At 30.5% G+C, this 23,384-nt stretch overlaps 1 protein-coding gene across 1 annotated transcript in view; it reads left to right on the forward strand.

Annotated features, from left to right (window-relative positions):
* LRRK2 (leucine rich repeat kinase 2) overlaps positions 1 to 23,384 on the forward strand; it is a 173,807-nt gene that overhangs the window by 68,634 nt on the left and 81,789 nt on the right. Inside the window, 8 exon segments of the mRNA XM_074269491.1 lie at positions 1,880 to 2,138; positions 4,047 to 4,235; positions 7,292 to 7,410; positions 10,580 to 10,649; positions 11,121 to 11,341; positions 11,901 to 12,151; positions 15,663 to 15,811; positions 20,774 to 20,867. Coding sequence (XP_074125592.1) covers positions 1,880 to 2,138; positions 4,047 to 4,235; positions 7,292 to 7,410; positions 10,580 to 10,649; positions 11,121 to 11,341; positions 11,901 to 12,151; positions 15,663 to 15,811; positions 20,774 to 20,867 — 1,352 coding nt within the window.

Below are 23,384 nucleotides of genomic sequence, written 5' to 3' on the forward strand. Positions count from 1 at the left end.
TGACTGCATCCACTGTAAATCTGTGTTAAATAACCTCAAATGAGACATCACTGCTGCTAGATATACTTCTACACCTCCCTAACTAATTCTTCCACTCACACAGCAGCTCTCTATTGCATCATTTCTCAAGCCTCCCATGGTTCCTCTGACTACCACTTTTCAACTGAGAACCTTGCCTTAGATTTAGCTAAAATAATTCAGACCATTTTCCCAGAGTTTTTTCTCATCTCTCACCACTTCAGTGTTTCCTAATATTATCATCTCCTTTACCTATGTTTCACATGCAAAGTTTGCCAAGGTCAGCTTCTTCACATGCACAAGTGATCCCACTTCATATTTTCTTTTGCTTTGTTTTGTTATCCCCACTCTCCCTCACTTATATTCAACCTCTCCTTGCCTACTAGCTACGTCTCTATTGACTATAAACATTTTCAAGCTTCTTGTATTCTAAAAATCAAAACAAATCTCCTCATGTGTGCCTAAACTTCTGAAGAAGTACCTCCACTTCTCATCTCACTCCCTTCCACGATTTAGCTTCAAACATTTTGGTTCAACTGAAACTGCTCACTTCTTACTAATGGTCTTTAGGGACCATCTTCAGTCTTCTTGCCCCTGAACCTAGATGACTCTGGAGTAGAGAATGAGGTTGGTGAATTTGCTCATCCCCCCCTCACTTAAATTTAATTCATTACAAATCAAGATATCCCCTTCTTGATGTCACTGGTCCTCTGAGAGTAACAGCAACAAAGAATTGGACTCTTGAACTAGCTTACTTCTAAGGTCTTTTCCAGTTTTGAATCTGTGATCCTATTGTTTCTTTGGGGTTTTATCCATAGGTGTTTTGACATTGTTATCTTCTTTGGAGTTTGTGCCTTGACCTTCCCTCTAACCATCATAACTTTAGCCAGATTCTTTTTTTTTTAATTGCTTTTTGTTCATATTTTTCAGGGTTTTTTTCCCCCTCTCTTTTAACTTGTTCTATTCTTTATCCTATGCTTATAAAAAGAAACTTCCTGGTTTCTCTATGATTTCTTCATTAAAGAGTCTCTGGCTTATTGAGGTAGCTGTTAGAGCCTTTCTCCCTGCTAATAAACTATTATCTTTCTTGGAAAATATGTGCCTTAATCTACCTACTCATTATAGTGCCTTGTTCAGGGTAACACAGGTAATAATTACTTGAGGCTGGATTTGAACTCAGGTTTTTGTTTCTATCCATTGTTCCACCTCACTGTCTCTGGAATGACTTTTAGGTGGTTAGAACTGACCTTAGCTGGATGCTCTGCTCTTTCTCTCAGGCTTAGTGGAGTGCTTGCTGCACAGGCCCTATGCCCTAATTTGCTGCCTCTAGGGCTTTTAGAGAATCTAGAGGTGCTACATAGTTGTCCATACTACCACTGATAGAACCACAGTCCTGATAATTGGGGAAATTTTGAGCTTTGGTGTTTTCCCATCAGCATTGACAATCACAGCTTTGTAGTATTGATGCTATGGGATTGTGGGATTTCGTTTTTATTCAATTAAAATCTGAATATTTTAAAATAGCTTATATATGACTTGTTGCTATATATTTATATCATTCTGACATGTGGTGATAGGGAAATACTTTTGCCTTGTGTTTCATACATTACAGCGTAAAATGTATGATGGATTAACAAACAGAATTTGGGTTTAAATCCCAAATTAGTCACTCATGTACTGTATAACTTTGGGCCATTCACTTCTCCTTTCAGTTTCTTTAAATGTCATGTGAAGGGAGTATATTAAATAACCTTAACTTCTCTTCCAGCTCTAAAACTATGAACCCACAAAGTGGGGAAAACAGAAGACTAGTTGTAAAAACTATAGTTTATTTAATATTCCTGGTCTCTTTTTTCTGTAGGTTTGTGAAAAAGAAAGCAGTCCTAAATTAGTGGAACTCTTATTAGATAATGGACCACGGGAACAAGAGATTCGGAAAGCATTGATGATCAGCATAAAGAAAAATAATAGTCATATCATCAGTTTACTATTAAGGAAGCTTGGCCTGGATCTTGCCAATAGCAGCATTTGCCTTGGAGGATTTTGCATGGGAAAAATTGAACCTTCATGGCTTACTCCTTTATTTCCAGACAAAGCATCTAATTTTAAAAAACAAACAAGTAAGTTTCAGTAGGTACTCTTTAATTTGCTGGAGGTTAGAATATTAATGGTTTTTTATAGTTCCTAATAATTTTATCTATTTTTATAGATTAGACTAGAAACTTATCTGTAAAGCCTTATGAAGAAGGATGATGGACAGTAATCAGTAGCATTATCTCATAAAGCAAAATCATTTAGTCTTATAATTTCAGCAAGTGGGTTTCAAGAATTTAAAATTATTCTTTTGAATTTTAATGGTGATTTGAAAGTTAAAAATGTTTGAAAACAACTTTGATGTTGAGAGAGGAAAAAAAAACACGTTCAAAATGGAACTTGTTGAAATTCATTATAATTCAGTGTGATACAGTGCTAAAAGAAAAGTATAATGAAGTTAGTGTTCTAGATTTTTATTCTTACTTGCCAAGACATTTTGTTGAAATGTGCATTTTTTGCCTCAAGAATTTTGGTAATGTTTGATAAGAATCTGGCAGTTATTTTTACTCCTAAAGACTATGAAAACTTCACAAAGGGCAAAATAAAAAAAGGAGTGTCATCGATGCTGAAAATTAGTTTCATAAAAGCTTTTTTTCAATATTGATAAAATGGTTTCAGATGCCACATTTGTAACAAACAATATTAAATTATAGTAAATTTTTATCTTGTTTTGGTGATATGTTTTGTAATGATTTAGAGTCTAATATTAAGCACAAACTTGCATATTTTCCTCTCTAGTTCCTACCTGATGTGTATGCATATATATATATATATATGTATGTATATATATATATATACACATATATATATATACATACATATATATATATATATATATATAAATTATTTAAAAACTCATAAGGAAAACCTTATCAAATGCATAATATGTTTCTTTTTAAAATATAAATTATATTTAGTTCCTGCCTAGTTTTAATGTGTTGATGGATTAATGAAAAAAAATCAATACATAAACTGTGTGGTTTTTCTAAGTCAGTAAGCTTAAATGAATACTTTTGTACAGTTTAATGGCCTCCATAGCTACTTGAATTTGACACTACTGGTATAGACAATAATATAGTTAGGTAGATTTGATAAATGGTTAAATGACTACTTCAAAAGAATATATAAGAATAGTTTTATTATTACTTGGTAGGAGTTTTCTAGTGATGTAGCCTTGAGACCTGTGTTATTAAACTCTTTTTGTTGATAGAAATATATGGTATTCTTTTTAGATTTATGCATGACATAAACCTAGGAAGAATAGGCAATGTGTTAAATGGAAACTAGTATTCAAAAAGATCTCAACAAATTAGAATATTGCATATTTTAAGAAAATGAAATAATGCATATAAAATATAAAGTCTAATACTTCGGTTTACATAAATTCACTTAACAAGAATAAGAGAAGAATAGCTATACTTGTATCTACATTCAGATTAGTGCCACCATTTTTATTCTTATTTTTAATTTCAAGTTTTCCTTTGAAAAATTTTCTGATTTGCTGGGAAACTTTTAAGTTTGGTGTGACCCTTATTATTGCAGCCAGTCAGGCCAAAGCTTTATAATGATTCCATCTGTTATATTGTGGCTTTGTTATTGTTGTTGTTTACTTCAGTATTTGGGGACTATTTATTGTCCTCTGATAAAAAAAATATGGATTCATTCAGTTGTATAGTCTACTTTGTGACTTAAAGTCTAGATCAAGTCTAAAAGTAATCTTATACTTTCAGTGATTTATTTTTTAAATGCATTATTTGTTTTAAAAAAATCAAGTGACAATACTGTTTCATAACACTTGTAAAAGACAAAATTAACAAAGTTTTTCATCAAATAACTATGTAAAAAGTTGTATTTGCCTTGTTTTTTTATATTCCTGATTTTTAAAAATTGATATATTTTAGAAATATCAATTTTTCTGTCTTTTTCATTGTTAGACACAGGATCTGCATTGGCAAGAATGGTATTAAGATATCAATTTAAAAGTTTATCAGAAGATGAACCAATATCGGGCAGTGATGGAAGTTTTCCTGAAGATGATCTTGATAAATTTGATGATTGGACTTTTATTCCTGAGTCATCTTTAGACTGTGTATTTGGACATAGTGATGATCTTGATAGTGAAGGTAAAGACTATTACATATTAACTCTTTCATGTTATATCTCTAGATATAATTGCTCACACTATTTGGAAGAACAGCAATTTAAGAAATTTAGTTAAGATTAATTTAATTTTGTAGGTCTTCAAAATAAAGAGAAATCAAATTCTAGTCTTTTATAAAAGTTGCATATTAACTTGTTTCTCTTTAGGCATTGAGATAGTGATTGGACCTATGGTTTCATTGATAAAGGGAAATTTTAGATGAGAAAACTCCTCTGCCAAAGCAAGTTAGCACCTTTTCTGCAATTTGTAGGCTTAGTGAATTGACTGGAGTACTGATAAATTAAATGACTTATCAAGGTTTATATTACAAGTATGTCTTGAAAATATTAATTCCTTATGAAGAAGTGTTATTCCATCCTTAATATATGTGTTTCTAGAGGCTAGCACAGTGCTTTGCATGTAGTAAGCATTAGCTACTACCTCATTTTTTAACAAAGGCCTTTTCTCAGTCTTCTAGATACATAATTTAAACTGGCATAGCTTTCTGAAAAAATACAATCATGTTTGTGAAATAATTTATTTTTAAACTCTGTAATTTAAAATTCAACATTTATTAATATAAGATTTTTGTCAGAGTGCCATAATAGATAAAGAACTGTTCTTGAATTTAGGAAGATTCTGGATTCAGTCCTCTACTTTTCACATACTGTGTTTGGGTGTTCATAGGCTAGTCATTAAGATAGAGTTACAGAGAAAGTGTTCATCTTCACTAGTAGAGGATCTCATGGAGAGATCTCTGCACTGATGAAATCATAGATTTAGCTAAAAAATGATGGCATTTATTATGAAACTATCTATCTATGATAGTGTTATACATAGTGGCAAAGGACCAAGAAATGAATCCAAACTCTACCAGTTAAGATCTACCTAGGTAACTAAATCACTACTAATTTTGGACATCAGTTTCCAATTATTTTTATAAATATGAATTCCTTGAATATTATTCTCTAGATAGAAAAAGTGTTAAAATATTTTGTATATTGATTCTCAACTGTCACATATCTGTTACCCCTAATATAATTGTTTTCAGTGTGTTCCTATTATTTAAAAATATTTTCTTCTCTAGGAGCTTATATACATATTTCTTAAAGCAATAATCCTTTTAAAATTGTATTTTATTTTTCCAAATATATGCAAAGGTAGTTTTCAATATTCACCTTTACAAAACATTGTGTTCCACATTTTCCTCCTTTTCTTCCTTCTCTCTCCGCTCCTCAAGATACCAGGCACTCCAAAATAGTTTAAACATGTGTTCTTCTAAATATATTTCCATCTCTATAAATCAATCTCTAGTTCTCTCTTTCCATTGCAAGTCTACTGGGGTTGTTTAAAGCAGTATCCTTTTCCACAATCACAATTTAAAAAGCCAATAGCGTTTTTATTTTTCCAAACACATGCAAAGATAATTTTCAGCATTCAATTTTGCAAAACCTTGTCTTCCAAATTTGTCTCTCTTTTTCCCTCCTTCCCCACTCCATCAAGTAACTCAACAAGAATTACAGCAAGTAAGTCAATATAGGTGGAACATGTGCAATTCCTCTAAACATATTTCAACATTTATTGTGCTGCACAAGAAAAATCAAATGAAAAGGGAAAAAATGAGAAAGAAAAAAAGCAAGCAAACAACAACAAAAAAAGTGTATGACTATGCTGTTATACACATTTAGCCCCATAGTCTTCTCTCTGGATGCAGATGAGTCTGTCCATCACAAGTCTGTTGGAATTGGCCTGAATCACCCCATTGTTGAAAAGAACCAAGTCCATCATAGTTGATCACATAATCTTATTGTTGCCATGTACAATGTAATCTTAGTTTTATTCACTTCATTTAGAATCAATTCATTTGGGTCTCTCCAGACCTCTCTGAAATCAGCTGCTGATCATTTCTTATAGAACAATAATATTTCATTACATTCATATACCATAACTTATTTAGCCATTCCTTCTCTAATGGGCTTCCAATCAGTTTTCTGTTCTATGCCACCACAAAAAGGGCTACTTATAAAAATTTTTGCACATGTAGTTCCTTTTCCCCATTTTTAGGATCTCTTTGGGATAAACGTTTTCAATTTCTTCATCTAAAAATTGACTGTTCATATCCTGTGAACATTTATCAGTTGGAGAATTGCTTGTATTCTTATAAATTTGAGTTAATTCTCTATGTATTTTAGAAATGAGGACTTTATCAGAAATCTTGTAAAATTTTCTCCCCAGCCTTTTGCTTCCCTTCTAATCTTGGTTGCATTGGTTTTATTTGTACAAAAAGGTTTTAATTTAATATAATCAAAATTATCTCTTTTGCATTTCATAATGTTCTCTAGTTCTTCTTTGGCTATACATTCCTTCCTTCTCCAAAGATCTAAGAGCTAGACTATGTCTTGTTCTTCTAATTTGCTTATAATATCACCCTTTATGTCTAAATCATGAATCTTTACCTTGGTATACGGTGTTAGGAATCACAGTTTTTCGGAATTTTAATTTAAAAAATGAATCCAGGGGGCAGCTAGGTGGTGCAGTGGATAGAGCACCAGCCTTGAATTCAGGAGGACCCGAGTTCAAATCTGGTCTCAGACACTTAACACTTCCTAGCTGTGTGACCCTGGGCAAGTCACTTAACCCCAGCCTCAGAAAAAAACAAAAAACAAACAAAAAAAAAAATGAATCCACAAACAAAAATGGATAGTTTAATTGAATGAATATCACTTTCCAGAATAGTAGAATGAGAAGAAATGATGAATGTTTTAAATAAAGGGTTTAATGGAATTTGAAGAAATAATTCCTTGAAACTGATAGATATATCAATATTGATGTTTGAACTGGTAAAACCAGAATTATTTTATTATTAATATGTAAAATATATGATTTTGCTTACTTAAGTAAAAAATTCTAAAAGAGGATAGATCAAAATTTCATGTAATTAGAAAATGTATAAATCCTATGTTTATGATTTGTGTACCAATTTTTCATGGAAATTCTTCATGGCTTTATATCCTTATTTTATATTTATTATTAAAATAGGAAGTGAAAGTTCAATTTTTATGAAAAAGAAATCGAGTTCTTTTAATGTGGGAGATCTTTTTAGAGATCCTGCCTTACAGCATGGCTCACCAACTTTGGAAAGGCATCCTAATTCAATGGTAAGATAAATCATGACTCATTTGTCTTTTTAATAGTTAAAAACATAGGACAAAGTTAGTTGCCATTAACTCTGTGACTTTGGGCAAAATGATGGATTAGATCTTTAATTTACTAAAAGAGATCGTAAGAACCACTTGGATTGTTTAGGAAGAACTCAACATGAACAGTAAGAATAATCCTGGGAAAGTGGGGGTATTTAGGAAAGTATCACAGTAAATAAAAGAACTAGGAAATAGGTAGAAAGCTTCAGAGAGATCAATTGGTAGGTGGATGTCTTACCAGAATGATAGTACAAGGAAATATTAATTACAGTAAGAATTAAGTAATACCATTTTGTACATGAATTACTATATGTAACTGAAAACAATTATCTTATAATTTAGCCATCAAATATTTAATTTAGGGTGAATTTCAAGTTTAACTTTTCCTCCCACCTGGTTCATATTACAGTCAGAATTCAGTATCGGCAAACAGAAAGAGTAGAAGGTTAAGGGAATTAAGTATTATTTTTAACTAACCACTAAGAAGCCAAGTAATAAGAAAAGAAAAATGATAACTTTATTACATAAAGTAGCCTGTAGGTTAAGGTTTAGGACAGTAAGCAGTAGGAATCAAAATAAATTCTTATTTATTAGAGACCTGTCCACATAGGGCGATAATCAAGAATAAGATTCTGATTTTCAAGAAAACTAGCAACAACTCTTATTTCATTCCATTTCTTAGATTTCCTTTAGAGATACTTTTATGTAGGTGATAGAAGCCAAGCTTGGGCTTTATTAAAGAATACTAATTTATAGGAAAAGTGATTTTTCCAATTATATACTACATAAAAGGTTATTGAATTATTTGCCAAGTTGCTTATTAGAAAAGGCTCAAATTTCCTTCAAATATATTTATTTCCTCTTTGCCCTACTTTATAACCTATTCTCTATATCTATGATCTTTACTAGATTCAGATAAAGATCTTATATGCTTGTCTAAATTGTGTTTCTTCCTTATGAGTTTCTTCTCCAAGAATGGCATTTTTTTTGTCACAAAAAGCTGTAAGAAGCCTTGGATTATTTAGTTTCTGGCTTTTCAACGACTATATCTGTCATTCTGTTGAGAATGATCTTTGGCACAAATCTGGTTCTTATGACCCATTTCCACATACCAATAATTAAATCTGTTCTGTCCTATTGACTCAATGATTCTTTAATCTGGAAACTAGTAAGTAAAGGCATCATTTAAATTTTTACATACTCTCTATTGCAAAGTTTATAAAATGTACATCAAAAATATTTAATTCAAAGGTACATGAAGTTTAATAAAATACTGTATAAAGAACTATCATCTTTTAAAGGATTGCTTGATTTAGATGCTTTTTCCCACAACATGATCACCATAAACATATATACCAGTGATGTCCAGGTAATACAATGGACGAGAACATCTCTGTAAATTTTTGGAGAGGAAAATCCACCTTTAAGTGATACACTATTTAGACCTGAAAGGCACTAGATAAGAAAGGATCCAACTCGGGACAGTTTTGTTATTCTTTTTTAAAATTAAAATATTTTACCTTATTTTTCTCCAGTTATTTTTCTTTATTCTAAAAGAATAAGGCAGAGAGATGTACAGTAGGTAAAGCTCTGGATCTTCATTCAGGAAGACCTGAGCAGATCCAACCTCAGGCACTTACTTAGTAGCTAGTCCTGGGCAAGTCATTTTACTTATTTGTCTCAATTTCTTCAACTTTAAAATAATGATAATAACATCACCTACCTCCAAGGGCTTTTGTGAGCATCAAATGAAATAATATTTGTAAAATTCTTAGCATGAACTCTGGCACATGATAAGCTTGTTTTCCTCTTTCCCCCATCTAAAATATTCCTACCTTGCATACAGAAAATTGTCTTTTAACAAGCTGATTTATTTCTGTAAGAACATAACTCTAGGGCTCTTGTCAAATTCATTATGAAAGTCGGTTTTGCTTTCTGACGAATTTTTCGAGAATGCATTTGTATTTATATCTCGTTTCAAGGGAATCCCTGCTTTGTTTCATGGATAATGACTTAAATTCTTCTTATAGTTGTTGAGTCTGGAATGACTTGAAATCTCTCAAAATGTATCCTAATTACCACATTTTAGAGCTTTGACTGTGTAGTATTGTTTAAAAGGCAAAAAGATTAAATTACTTCATTCTAATTTGTGGTGAAACATAATCATTGTTGAGTTAGGAGCCAAAGCAGGCTTCGTTAGTAGCATTGAAAGACCAATAGTGTAATTAACTTTAATAGATATCTTGTGTTAATTACCAAAAAAATGAGTTAATGTAAGTTTTTAACAGACTTAAAAGTAGACAATTGTTCTGTCATATCTGATTCTTTTTGATCCTGTAGACCATAGTTCATCAATGTTGTATATGTAGTTGCTGGGGTTTTTTGGCAAGGATACTGGAGTGGTTTGGCATTTCCTTCTCCAATGGATTAAGAAAAAGAGATTAAATAATTTACCCAGGGTTACCAAACTAATATTTGAATTCAGATCTTCTTGAATCTAGGCTTAGCTTTTTATCCACTGAGCCACCTTATTCCTTCAAAAATAAATAAATAAATAAATAAACAAACAAACAATAAAATCTAGTTAAAGATGAGTGGGAAATTGTATACCATAGATTTTCTTAGTTTGCAGATATAGTATCGTGAATAGAAAATAATCTGATAGATGAGAACCGTCCTACCCTAAAGTAGATATGTAATCTCAAATTTCTTCCAATTTCAAAATTGATGAGTTAATAATCGTATAACATTAGAATTAGGTGCTCCATTTTTTTTGTGCTCAGTTTCATTGTATATAACATACAGTATATAATACTTTTTAAGCCGATAGAAGTTGCTCCTTCATAGATAGACATTTTTGCTTTTAGAAAATTATATGATTTTTTCACATTTTGACTAATATGGAAACGTATTTTTCCTGATTGTACATGTATAACCTAGGTCAAATTGCATATTGTCTCAAGGAAGGAGGAGGCAAAAGAAGGAGGGAGAAAATTTTGAATTTGAAATTAAAAGAAAAAGAATATTTAAAATTATTTGTATGTTTAATTGGATAAAAATGAAATGCTATGAAAAAATAAAAGAAAATGGCACAGACTTTCTCATGGATGTCTTTATTTTCTAAAAGGAAGCCAGTTTTGACCGTGAAGAATTGTCGAAGCAAAAAAAAGACTTATTTTCTCCTGATGATTCTGTCCGTGAGTATTTATGCTAATAACCTTAAGCAATTAGACAGGGCAGAATCAAGTAATAAAATCAAGTTATCAAATTCACAACTGATGTGAATAATATTTTAATATTATTCAATGCCAACTTTATTTTACATAATAATCTTTTTTTTTTCTGAGACAATTGGAATTAAGTGACTTGCCCAGGGTCACACAGGTAGGAAGTGTCTGAGGCTATATTTGAACTCTGGTCCTCCTAACTTCAGCACTGGTGTTCTACCTACTGCACCATTTAGCTGCCCCTAGTAATCTTGATATTTTGTTTATCTAAAAGTCTATATTTAGTAGAAGCATAAAGTATCATTCTGGATGAAAACCTGCTTACTTTTTCTAAGTAGAATAGTGTGGAATTTTAAGAAATTCATTCATACTTTTATTTTTTTAATAAAATGCAAGTTTTAGATAAAATGATTTGTTTCTTTTATATATTATGTTTTGCAGAAGGATCTTCAAAACTCCAGTCCCATTTGAGACAATCAGAGAGCTGTTTTTCTCTAACCTCAGAAAGAGAATATATAAAGTCATTAGACCTTTCAGCAAATGAACTAGAGGATATTGATGGTATAAGCAAGAAAAGCTGTTTAACTGATCATTTAATACATCTTGAGAAACTGGAGCTTCATCAGAATGCACTTACAAGAATTCCACAACAACTTTGTGAAGTAATTTAATATATTTTAAAAAGAAAATGTGTATTTTTCATAATTTTTTTCATTAACTTAAATAATTTTATGGTTGTCTTGAAAGGGAATATTGTTATATTATAAACTTGATATTTTTAATCTTATACTTTGCTAGAACATGAGCTGTTATTTACCAGTGATTTAAACAAAAAGAAAGAAAATACAGAATATTTTATTAATCTTATACTTTGCTAGAACATGAGCTGTTATTTACCAATCAGTGATTTTTTTTAAAAAAGAAAGAAAATACAGAGTATTTTAATTTGCGTCATATGTATTTGTGTGTATGACTTATCTTTTACTTCTAGATTATAAACTTCTTGAGGATGAAAACTTTGTATTTCCCTAGAGTCTATCATAGCATATTATAATTAGTAGATACTTAACACACATTTGCTGAGTATAGAGTATACTTTGTATTTTAGTTACCTTTAACTTTTTTTCTATAAGCTATTCTCATTTATCTGAAGTTCTAAGCTTCAAATTAGATTTTCTTGGTCATATATAATTTTATAACTTTAAAATATTTTCTTTTTAGACTTTAAAATGTTTGACATATTTGGACTTACACAGTAACAAAATCACTTCAATTCCTGCCTATTTGTTGAAAATGAATTGCATTGCAAATCTTGATATCTCCCGTAATGATATTGGACCTTCTATAATTTTGGATCCATCTATCAGATGTCCAACTTTGAAGCAACTTAATCTCTCATACAATCAACTATACTCTGTCCCTGAACGTCTTGCAGATGTCACAGAAAATCTAGAACAGCTCTTTATAGAAGGGTAAGGATGATGCAAATTTTTAGGGTGTAAATTAAAGTGAGATTATCATCAGACTTGGAAAGAATTTGAAGGTAATATATAGTATAACCTGATTATTTCATTTTATTGATGAGACAATTGAGACTTCACTTAAATGACTTTCCCAGTAAAATTATAGCTAGTAATTAACAAAATTGAAGCTAAACACATCACTGACTATCTTGAGAGTCCCATATTTCTCTCATGGAATTAATTAAATAGGTAGTTTGGATTATTACTGTAAGAGAATATCTCACTATCCTGTTATGTAGTCTATTAAATATGTTGTTTTTATTATGTGTCAGAAAGAATTGATTTATTAGAAAAATCAGCATGATATCAGCAGGAAATCCATTTGTAATTATCTAGTGTTATGGTTTATTGTAGCATTATAGTTCATCATTGCAGTTTATCTTCCACATAGCTATCAGAGTGATTTTTCTTAATCACAAGTCTAATCATATATTGACCTTATTCAGTAAATTTTGGTGCTCCCTTACTGCCATCACCATTATCTCTAGAATATAAAATCCTCTATTTGACTTTAAAGCCTTTCACAACTTAACCCAAGCATGACTTTTCATCTTTATTGCATATTATTTTATTTCATGTTTATTACGTTTCAACCAAACTAGGCTTCTTACTGTTTCTCATTCAGTTACTCATCTTCTGTCTCTCTGCCTCTATCAGTAATGGAATTCACTTCACCTTCAACCTCTACCTCTTAAATTCTCTAGTTTCTTTTAAGAATTAGAAGTATTATAAGTATTGTTTTCCAAAATGTTAAATCTTTCCTGGTTCCCAGCTGTTAGTGCTTTCTCTCTAAAATTATTTTATATCTGTTTTTTTTGTTTCCAATATGCATTTATTTATACATATTTGTCTCCTCCCCTCATCTAAATTGTAAACTTTTTATGAGCTAGAGTTGTTTTGCTTTTAGTCAAGCACTTGATATTTTTTCATCTTTGCTTCATAGTTGATTAGGAAATCACCAATCACAAATAATGATTTACAAATTTAACTAAAAATTTCATCTCAATGAACCTTACATATTATAACCCCATTAGGAGAAATAATATATAAATTGAAAATTACTTTGTGAATTTAAAATTTTAGGGATTGATCTTGGTGGTGTGAGTGCATTAGGAAGTAGTTTAATAAGAATATCAGCTTTGGGTGAAATTAATATCTGTGAACATTTGCCTTCAAGAAATTTAAATTCAAGTAAATTCCAATTCTGGAAGAAGCTTTAGATTTTCTGTCCAGATTTCATTTTACAAATAAGGAAATAGACCTGTAGAAGTGTGGTTTTTCTAAGATCACTCATGGTCAGCAGAGCTGGTATTCAAACATATATGCTCCAGTTCTGAATCCTTCAGTCTTTCCATTGCATGACTTTTATCTTTATTTATACCTTAAATACAAAATAGAAAAAAATGGAGAAGAGAACTTTGTCATGTATATAGCAGAACATAGGAAAGATTGCAAAATATAATAACAATAGATTTCCATTTCTAGAAGGCCTATATAATAAATATAATAAACATCATGTTCAGAGCTGTTCATCTTTTCTTTGCTTCCTGGTAGGTTTTCTTTCATCCTTTTCTGTATACTTTATTCTTTATTTTTTTTCCCTTTTCTTCTCCCCCAACCCCACCAAGAAGGCTATAATTTAGCATGGATGTCACACACAAACACACATATCTATCTATCTACACACAAATGAGAATACATGTACATAAATATCTATTATCATACACATATAAAAACATATACATTTGTTTACATCTATGTAAGGCCATACTGAGGCTTGTATTTTGACTGTTTCTCTTGATTTTGACTGAAGTTCTCTGGACGTGGATAAGGCCAAGTTTTTTCATATGTTTCTAAATTCAATTCATCATTTGAATGAATTATATTACAGCAATATTCCAACTTATACTATATAGTTATTTTAAATAGTCTAAAACAATATTGATTAATATGACTGATGTATAGTGCAGTTTTCCCTGTTTTTGATTAAATCTATTTTAGCTTTAACTTTCAGATCAATGATTACTACCCCTGATTTTATTTTATCTCATAAATAACAATACATTCTACTCCTGACCTTTGTTAGTTTTGCACATACCTCTTATTTCCTTTCCCTCCTGACTTCTCTTCCATTACCAAATCTTTCTATTACTTAACCTATTCTCTCTCCATATATCCCTCCCTTAACCACTCTCTTCACTTTTCCTTCTCTCTTAATCCCATTCCCATTAATCTGAACACCTTATCCCATTCTAATTAATCTACACCTACTTCTAAACACCCCTTATCCTATTCTATCACCCATTTATTTCTTTTTAAATTCATAAGACTTTTATTCCCTTCTAAATGTATATGTTCTCTATTTTACTCAGATCAAATATGAGTAGGTTTCCTCTAAAAACTCCTCCCTTAACCTCTCCCTATCATCCCTTTACCTTCTTATGTCTTTCTGAATTTAGAAGACATTTATACCCTTCAATGTGTGTGTGTGTGTGTGTGTGTGTGTGTGTGTGTGTGTGTGTGTGTGTGTGTGTGTGTGTGTGTGTATTGTTCTCTCTTTAACCCATTCTTGCTGAAAGTAAGGTTCTAGAACTGTCAGCCTTTCTTTCCCATCTAATTCCTTTATGTCAGTTCTTCCTCTCACACCTCATTCAAATAAGATAATTATTCTTTACCATTTCCTATTTGGTTTTGATTTTCACCTCACACTCAGTTCTACCCCACTCTTTCTTTTGAACTAACCAGTTGCTAATTGCTAATGACAATTTTAGTTATGTGGTTTAATTTCCATGTATAAACATAAATATTTTGTCCTTATTCAGTCCCTTGTAATTAGTCTTGATATTTACCTTATATTTCTCTTATATATCAAATTTGCTATTAAGTTAGGGTCTTTTTGCAACAAAATCCTGAAAGTCTCATGACTTATTGAATGTCCATTTTTTTTTGTTCAGGATTATGCTTAAGTTTGTTGAGTTATGATATTTATGGCCATATTCCATTTCTTTTGCTCTTTGATATCTGGGGTTCCAGCGGTTTTTTAATGCAGTCTTTGTTTGGTCTTGTGTGATTCCACTCTACTGTGTATGACTTTTACACAAATAATTATCATATAGCAATCATATATACCTGCTACATATTTTATAATGTAATAAGTATATAATAAAAGTCAAATAAGTTGACTTGTGAGATTTGAAGTTGGAAGCTAAGATAATTAGTGAAGACTTCATGGAATCTAACGGAATACTTGAGTCAAAATCTGGCCTCAGACACCTGCTAGCTATGTGATCCTAGGCCAGACACTTAACTTCTAATTGCCTTAATTTCTTCATTTATAAAAAGGGCATAATAATAGCACTTACCTGACCTTTGCAACATGTGTACTTTACTTTTTTGCTATTACTAAGCTGATAATTATGTCAAATGATTTTATTTTTATTTTCCCCTCTTTTTTGATTAGAAACAAAATATCAGAAATACACTCACCATTGTGCTTAAAAGAGTTGAAGTTTTTAAACCTTAGTAAAAACCACATATTATCCATAACTGAAGATTTTTTTGAGACATGTAGGAAATTGGAAACTTTTAATGCCAGAATGAATTCGCTTGGTAAGTGTTTTTTGCTTGGTGGTTGTTTTTTTTAAATTCCTTCTAAGTATTTTTGAATGAGCATCCTATATATAAACATTTTAAGTGTTGATTTTGAAAGTGTTGGTTTATTTCAAGCATTGGTTTTATTGTAAAGAAACTTCAGTGTTTTATCATGGCATGGAAGTGATCTTGAGTTTGGGGACCTCATCAACAGGATACACATTTAAACAAATTCTATCAAGCTATAAAAAAATTTTTGTAACCTCAGTAAATATGATGGCTTATCCCATGGGAATTGACTAGGAAGAGATACATTTTTTGGCTATAGGTCTATTTGAAACACATAAAAAATTTCAGAATAATCTTTAGTTCTATGCAGATTCTTTATTCTAAAAAGGCAATGCCAAAGTGGCCAAAAGAAGGGACAAATAATATTAAGAATCACATTGTTTGACTCTAATAATATTCAGACAATTATTAATCCTTTATTGTGAAATTTTTGGAGCAACTGAACCCATAATACATTGTCATTTATAAGAAATCATAAAAATGACTCATATTTCTATAAATAGGAATTTAAGATTTATAAAGCACTTATGTCATCCTTAGTTTTCTGATGAGGAAATTAAGTCTCAGACAGACTAAGTAATTTATTTATATCTTTTAGCTGATAAATGGTAAAGCTCAAATTCAGCCCTGGATCTTCTAAATACATATCTAGGATTACAATATAAGCTATAATGTAACTTGTCATCTGAAAACAAAATAGTTTAAGGCAAACAATAACAACAATATTAATATCTAATAATATTAATATAATGCTTTCTATGTACCAGATACTGTGCTAAGTAGTTTTCATATATTTCTTCATTTGATCTTTATAATTCTAGGAGATAGATGCTATCATTATCCCTATTTTAGAGTAAAGGAAACTGAGGCAGAGAAAAATTAAAGGACTTATCTAGAATCACATATCTAATCAGCTTCTGAGACCAGAATTGAATTCAGATCTTTCTGACTCCAAAGCCAGCCCTTTATCTACTGTACCATCTCACTGCCCCTGGAAGTATAAATAAAAAATGGAATTATAACTCATAGGAGTGGTAATGATTGGAAAGTATAAAATGGTTTTTATCATGTTTCCAAAAGCAATAATAAATATCAATTCATCTCAAAAAATATCATTTCATTGTATCATTTGGTAGCATGAGACATCAGAAGCTCTAGTCTAATCTTTTATAGAGAAGCAAACAAAAGCTTAGCAAGATTAAATAAATTTTCTAATGTTACATAGATAGTTAGTAAACTAGGATTTGAATCCAAATCCTCTGTCTCCAGATACAGCACACTTGGAACACTTGATCATTCTTATGATAAATGTTAACAAATAGACCACAGTAGAGATAATTATAATGTATATGTCAATATCTGATGCACAAAATGAAGTAAAAAGAGATTCTGTGAAGAAGCTGAGAAGATATTCATAATCAGATTGAAAATACAAGCCATCATGGATTGTGAAATATGTATTGGATAGTATGTTTCAGGATTTAAAGAAATATTTGAAAAGCATTAGACATTACGCTAAACAGTGTAATAAAAAATTTAGTGATTTATAATGCTAGAAAATAACTAGTTTGTAAATCGTTGGGTAGTAGTGTGGAATGGTAAAAAGAGCAATAGCTCTGTTATCAAAGAATTTGCAGCCTTCAAACGTAAATATTTCTTCTTATGCAGAGGTGATATCTAGTCCAATGTTTGCCCACAATATAAGGCTATCAGTTAATAGACATTTATCAGTCACTTGCTGTGTTTCAGACATTGTGCTAAGCACTGGAATACAAAGAAAAACAAAAAACAATTCCTGTCCTCATTCTAATAGAAGAGACAACATGCAAGCAATTATATACAAAGAAGTTATATGCAGGATACATTGAAGATAATCAGGGGAAAGGCGCTGGAATTAAGGGAGATTGGGAAAGACTTTCTATAGAATGTGAGATTTTTAATTGGAAAGGGAACCCAGGGCAGAGATGAAGAGAGTATTCCAGGTATGAGGGACAGCCACTGAAAATACCCAGGATCAAGAAATGAAGTATCTAGTTTAAGGAAGAGTGAGGAGGTCAGGGTCACCAAATGGCAGAGTAGGAGTTCGGGGGGTAGAGAAAGGCTGAAGTATAAGAATACTGAAAAGATGAGAGGAGCAGGTGATGGAAGGCTTTAAATTTCAAACAAGATTTTGTGTAATCCTGGGTGCGATAAAGAAGCTCTAGAATTTATTGGAGGGAAGAAGGGGTTGACATACTCAGGACTGTGTTTTAGAAAGATCACCTTGGCAACTGAGTTAGGACAGACTGCAGTTCAAGAGAGACTTGAAATCAATAAATTAACCAGCTGGTTGTAGCAATAACAGTTAAGATGTGAGGTTAGTGATGACCTGTACCAGGGTAATCATAGTGTCCATGGAGAAAAGGGAAATATACAAGAGATGTTATGAAGGAGGAAAAAAAATTGACCAAGATTGGATTCAGGGATTGAAAGTAAAAATGAGGAATCAAGAATATCCAGGTTGCAAGCCTGTGAGGATGATTTTATTGTTCGTAGTAATAGGGACATTTGGAAGATGAGAGGTTTTGAGAGGAAAAAAAATAATGAGTACAGGTTTTGGATGTTCCAGTCTGAACACTAAAAGCATAGGTATAAATAGAGCTTTCCAGCAAAGATTACCTGAATTGGGTATAAGCTAGAAGCCATTGCAGTAAGATTAGAAGTAAAGTAAGGATACTTATTATCATCACCATTATTCAATATTTTACTAGAAATTTAAATTATAGCAATTAGAGAAGAAAAAGAAATTAAAAGAATAGCATAGGCAATGAGGAAACAAAACTATCCTAAATGTGAGAGAGAATGTAGAAAAATTAGAACACTAATGTACTATTGTTAGAGGTGTGAACTGATCTAAGCAAGTCTAGTCCTCCTGACTCCAGGGCCAGTGCTCCATACACTGTGCCATCTAGCTGCTCTCATCCAACCATTCTGGAGAGCAATTTGGAATGTGCCTAAAGGGCAACCAAAGTGTGCATACCTTTTGATACTACAATTGCAGTTCTAGGATTTTATCCCAAAGAGTTTAAAAAAAAATGAAGGGACCTCCTTTGTGCAAAAGAAGCTTTTTTTTTTTGTTATAACAAAATATCAGAAATTGTGGGAATACTCATCAGTTGGGGAATGGCTGAGCAAGTTGTAGTATGACATTCAGTGAATGTCATAGAACAATTATATGCAGTAAGAAATAATAAGTGGGCATATTTCTGAAAAACCTGGAAAGACTTGTACAAACTGATGCAAAATGAAATTAAAAGAAACACAGTAACAACAACATTGTGTAGTCTGAATGACTTAGCTTTTCTCAACACATTTCCAAAGGACTTAAGAAAATTTTATCCACATTCAAAGAAAGAACTGATGGACTTTGAATACAGATTAAAGCATAATTTTTTTCACTTTAGTTTTCACATTTTTTTCCTTTTGGTTTGGTCTTCTTTCACAACTTTGTCTAATACGGAAATGTTTTACTTGCTTGAACATATATAACCTCTATCAAATTGCTTACCATTTTAGGAAAGAAGGCAGGGAGGGGAAAAATGAAACTCAAAATCTTGAAAAGGTGATTGCTAAAAGTCAGGGGAAATTACTCTTAATTTTTTTTTAAACTAGCATTCAGATCATAGGAGGAAATATTTCTTCTTAACACTGCTCTAGTCAATCACATCTGTAATACTGCACTCTGCTCTGAATACTACATTTTATTTTTTAACAATCTTTTCCCAATTGCATATATAAACATTGTTTTAGCATTTATTAATTTTTTAAATTTCAAGTTTCAAATTCTCTCCTTCCTTCCTTTCTCTACCCCACTCTCTGAAGCAGTAAGCAATTTGATACAGGTTATACATGTCAAGTGCTACGTTTTAGAAGGGATGTTATAAATGGAGTATGTAGTTAGCACAAACCACACAGTAAAGATTTTACATCATGTGATATTAAAGAAACTTGATATTCTTTTTCCCAGAGAAGAGAAGAGTTAATAGTTATATTATAGTAATCTTCAAATTGAAGGTTTTTCTTGCACAAATTTGAATTTTGTATACTGAAATAGAGCTGTAAGTACTGTTTTATATCCTCCTTTCTAATAGAATTGGAATTATTTGGTGAAAAAAAGTGCACAGATAATGAGAAGGTTGAATATAAGAAAAAAAAACTTACTAGAAATTAAAATACTTAATAATGGGCTACTGTCTCAGAAGGTAGTAAATTCTCAGTCAGAAGAAGCATTCAAGCATTAACTAGATGACCACTTGCCAGGAATATCAAAGATGGAACTCATACTGTGGTTAGAAACTGTAATAAATGTCCTGTAGAATCTCTTCCAACTTTGGCATTCATTAATTCCAAATTTAGTAACTTAGCAAGGTTACACAGCTGAGTCAGGAGTACCACCTGAGTTCTTTATTCCCAACTGAGTACTTTTCCCATTCCTACAAAATTTTAATGGCTTACATCTTCTGTTTTTTAAAAGAAATATTATTTTCTCCTAAGTGATATAGAATTGTAGTCATCTTAATTTAAGTTTAGAGTTATAAATTTTTGACTTAGCTTATATTATAAATATGTGATAAATTATAGTTGATTTCTTACAGTGATTCTTTGAAGTTGAGTTTAAATTTGAAGGACTTTGATGAGGTTCTCAGATGAAAAGATTCTCAAGTATTGTGTGATGTTGCTTAATATTAGTACAAAGAAAACTATAGTTTGCAGAAGAAAAAAATTACTCGATAAAGAGGAGTCAGAAAGACTTTAAGATAAAACTAATATCTTAGATGAAATCATTGCAACTGATAAAGTCTGTCAAGAAATGTTATTAAGGTAATAAAGAAATAAGAATATACATAATTTTGTTTCTTTTCTCTTATGTAGATGCTGTGCCTTACTTGCCATCTAGCATAACAATTTTAAATTTGTCACAAAACAAATTTACATGTATTCCAGAAGTAATTCTCAGTCTTCCACAGTAAGTTTATTTTACTTTAAATTTTAGAAACCAGATTTGGATTAGAGATATATGCTTTTAAGTGTCAAAACCTACTTATGTCCATTGTTTTTTGGATAGATAAATAGATATAGATATTTGGCTTCAATGAAGAAAAAGATGGTGATTAATTAGTTGGTTTGTTTTTATTTGTTTGTTTTCCAGCTGTAGTTTGACATTTGTAGAAGTAGTTTTATGGTCTTTTTTTTTTTTTTTTTTCCATCTATAAAAATTCACACCTCTGATTTCACTGGTGAAGGAAACTATTTTGATGCAAATCAGGTGTGCTTCAATTTATGGCCTTAACTGGATCAGTTCTTACTTAGCTTCCTACAGATAGTCTGTGTCAGAAGTGAAACTTGAACAAAAGTCTTCCTGACTGAGACTGGTTCTTTGTCTTCTATACACTGACTTTCTGATATATCATTTTAATGATTGAGTGAAACTTGAGTCGCCATCATAATGATTCTTGATATCTTACATAATGGATGCTTTTAATTTGTATGTAAATTGAAAAATTGAAAATGAACTATTGATTTTGAAAATATATAAAACTTTGCCTGATAGCAATGTTCTTTGATGAAAATGATGAAATTTTTCTGGTTCTAGAGTTGTTGACTGACTTTTAATTTAAAAAGTCAAAAAGTATAAGAAATTACAACTGAAGGCACTAATATAATTATTCAAGAAAGATCTTTTTAGTCCTATTCTGTTTAATTTTTTAAAAAAATATAAATGAATGTTATGTTTTGTCAGAAGTCTTTTCTGTATCTGTATAATCATGTGATTTTGTTATTAATATGTTCTGTTAATGTTTAACTTTCCTAACATAGAATCAACCTTGCAATCCTGGTTTACATTAATTTTGTTATATATACGTGATTGTAGTCTTTTTGTTAATATTTTCCCTTATTTTTCACAGTGTCAATTATCAGGGCTTTGTTTATCTGCTTTAAAATGAATTTAGTAGGATCCATTTCTGTATTTTTTGTTAGTAATTTATATGAAATTGTAGTTAATTGTTTTTAAAAATTTTTATAACATTTGTAAATCTACCCTTTTTGGTTTTGAAAGTTCTATTATGGCTTGTTTAATTTTTCCCCTGTTATGATTATATCAGGTTCTTTATTTATTGTTCTAGTAATAGATTTTATATTTTTGTAAATATTATTCAAGGAATATTAATATTTATTAATAATTTAAAATGTATAATTAATAAATTTATTAATAAATATTAAGTCAGGAAGACCTGAGTTCAAATCCAGATTCAGATACTTTCCAGCTATGTAATTCTGTAAAATTGTCATGAATAAATTCAAAGAAGAAGAAATGGAAAATCTCTTACTAAGTACAACACAATTAAAAATTATAATTAAAATGGCATTTGGAAAAAATGATTTAAACTTAAACAATAACTTAAAACAAAAACTTAAAAGTAAAAATATTGTGAAGATTTAGAGGACAAATTTTTTTTTAAAGTAAATACTTGCACTATCACCTTAAATTTAATATATTTTCAAAGGAAAAAGGTTTTGGGAGTAGATTCACAGTTTCATTTACAATCACTATCTTCTAAATCTTCTTTATTCATGTGAAAGTTCAGGTTTGTTGATGATTTCTCTAGTTCATATTCAAAAGAAAAAATTGTTGGTAAATCAAACAATAAAACATAGGATTAATAGATAATTTTATCAGAGAAAAATTACAATAATAAAACATCATACCAAAACTTTTAGGATGCAGCCAAACATTCTCTTGGGGAAAATATATATCTCTTAATACTGTCATTAATAAAAAAAAAGAAAGAATCAGTCAATAAATTGTAGTACAACAAAAAAATTAGAAAAGCAACATATTTTTTAAAAAAGTAAACACAAAAAAGCAATACGAAAAATTGTCATTCACAGTTGAGAAATATGTGTAATCCTTTTGATTCCTTGTCAGTTATCAGTCTTTTACTTTTTATGAAATTTTATTCAAGTCCTTAACTTTTTATTGTTCATCTTTTTGTTAAATTTCTTGAGGTCTGACAAGGGCACTTTGAAAAAATATAATCATATATATGTATGTATGTATACATATAATTTTATGGTATTTCTCCCTGCACTTCAATTAGTTTTTCCTTTATGCTTTGCCATTCATTGACATTGTTATGTATTACAATAGTTCAATGAATATCATGATTTTAAGGTAAATGTACTGTATAGGCTTATCTCTTTAACTACATTTATTACTAATGTCTAATTTGGCCAATTTTTGCTTTGTTTTGAGTTTGCTTAAATGAGTCCAAAATCATTTATTAATTGTTTTATGTGTTCCTTTTTTTTTCTGGCATAATAAATTCTATTCCAGCTTCTTATTTTAATTCAATATGTATTTTCATATTATGAACATATTTCTTTTAAAAATATTGTTGAATTCTTTTTTTAAAATTCATTCTACTTTCCTCTTCCACTTTCTGGGGGACTTCATCCAGTTAATATTCAGCATTGTGATTAT

Source organism: Sminthopsis crassicaudata, chromosome 5 (genome assembly GCF_048593235.1).
Source record: "Sminthopsis crassicaudata isolate SCR6 chromosome 5, ASM4859323v1, whole genome shotgun sequence".
NCBI classification, from domain to species: Eukaryota; Metazoa; Chordata; class Mammalia; order Dasyuromorphia; family Dasyuridae; genus Sminthopsis; species Sminthopsis crassicaudata.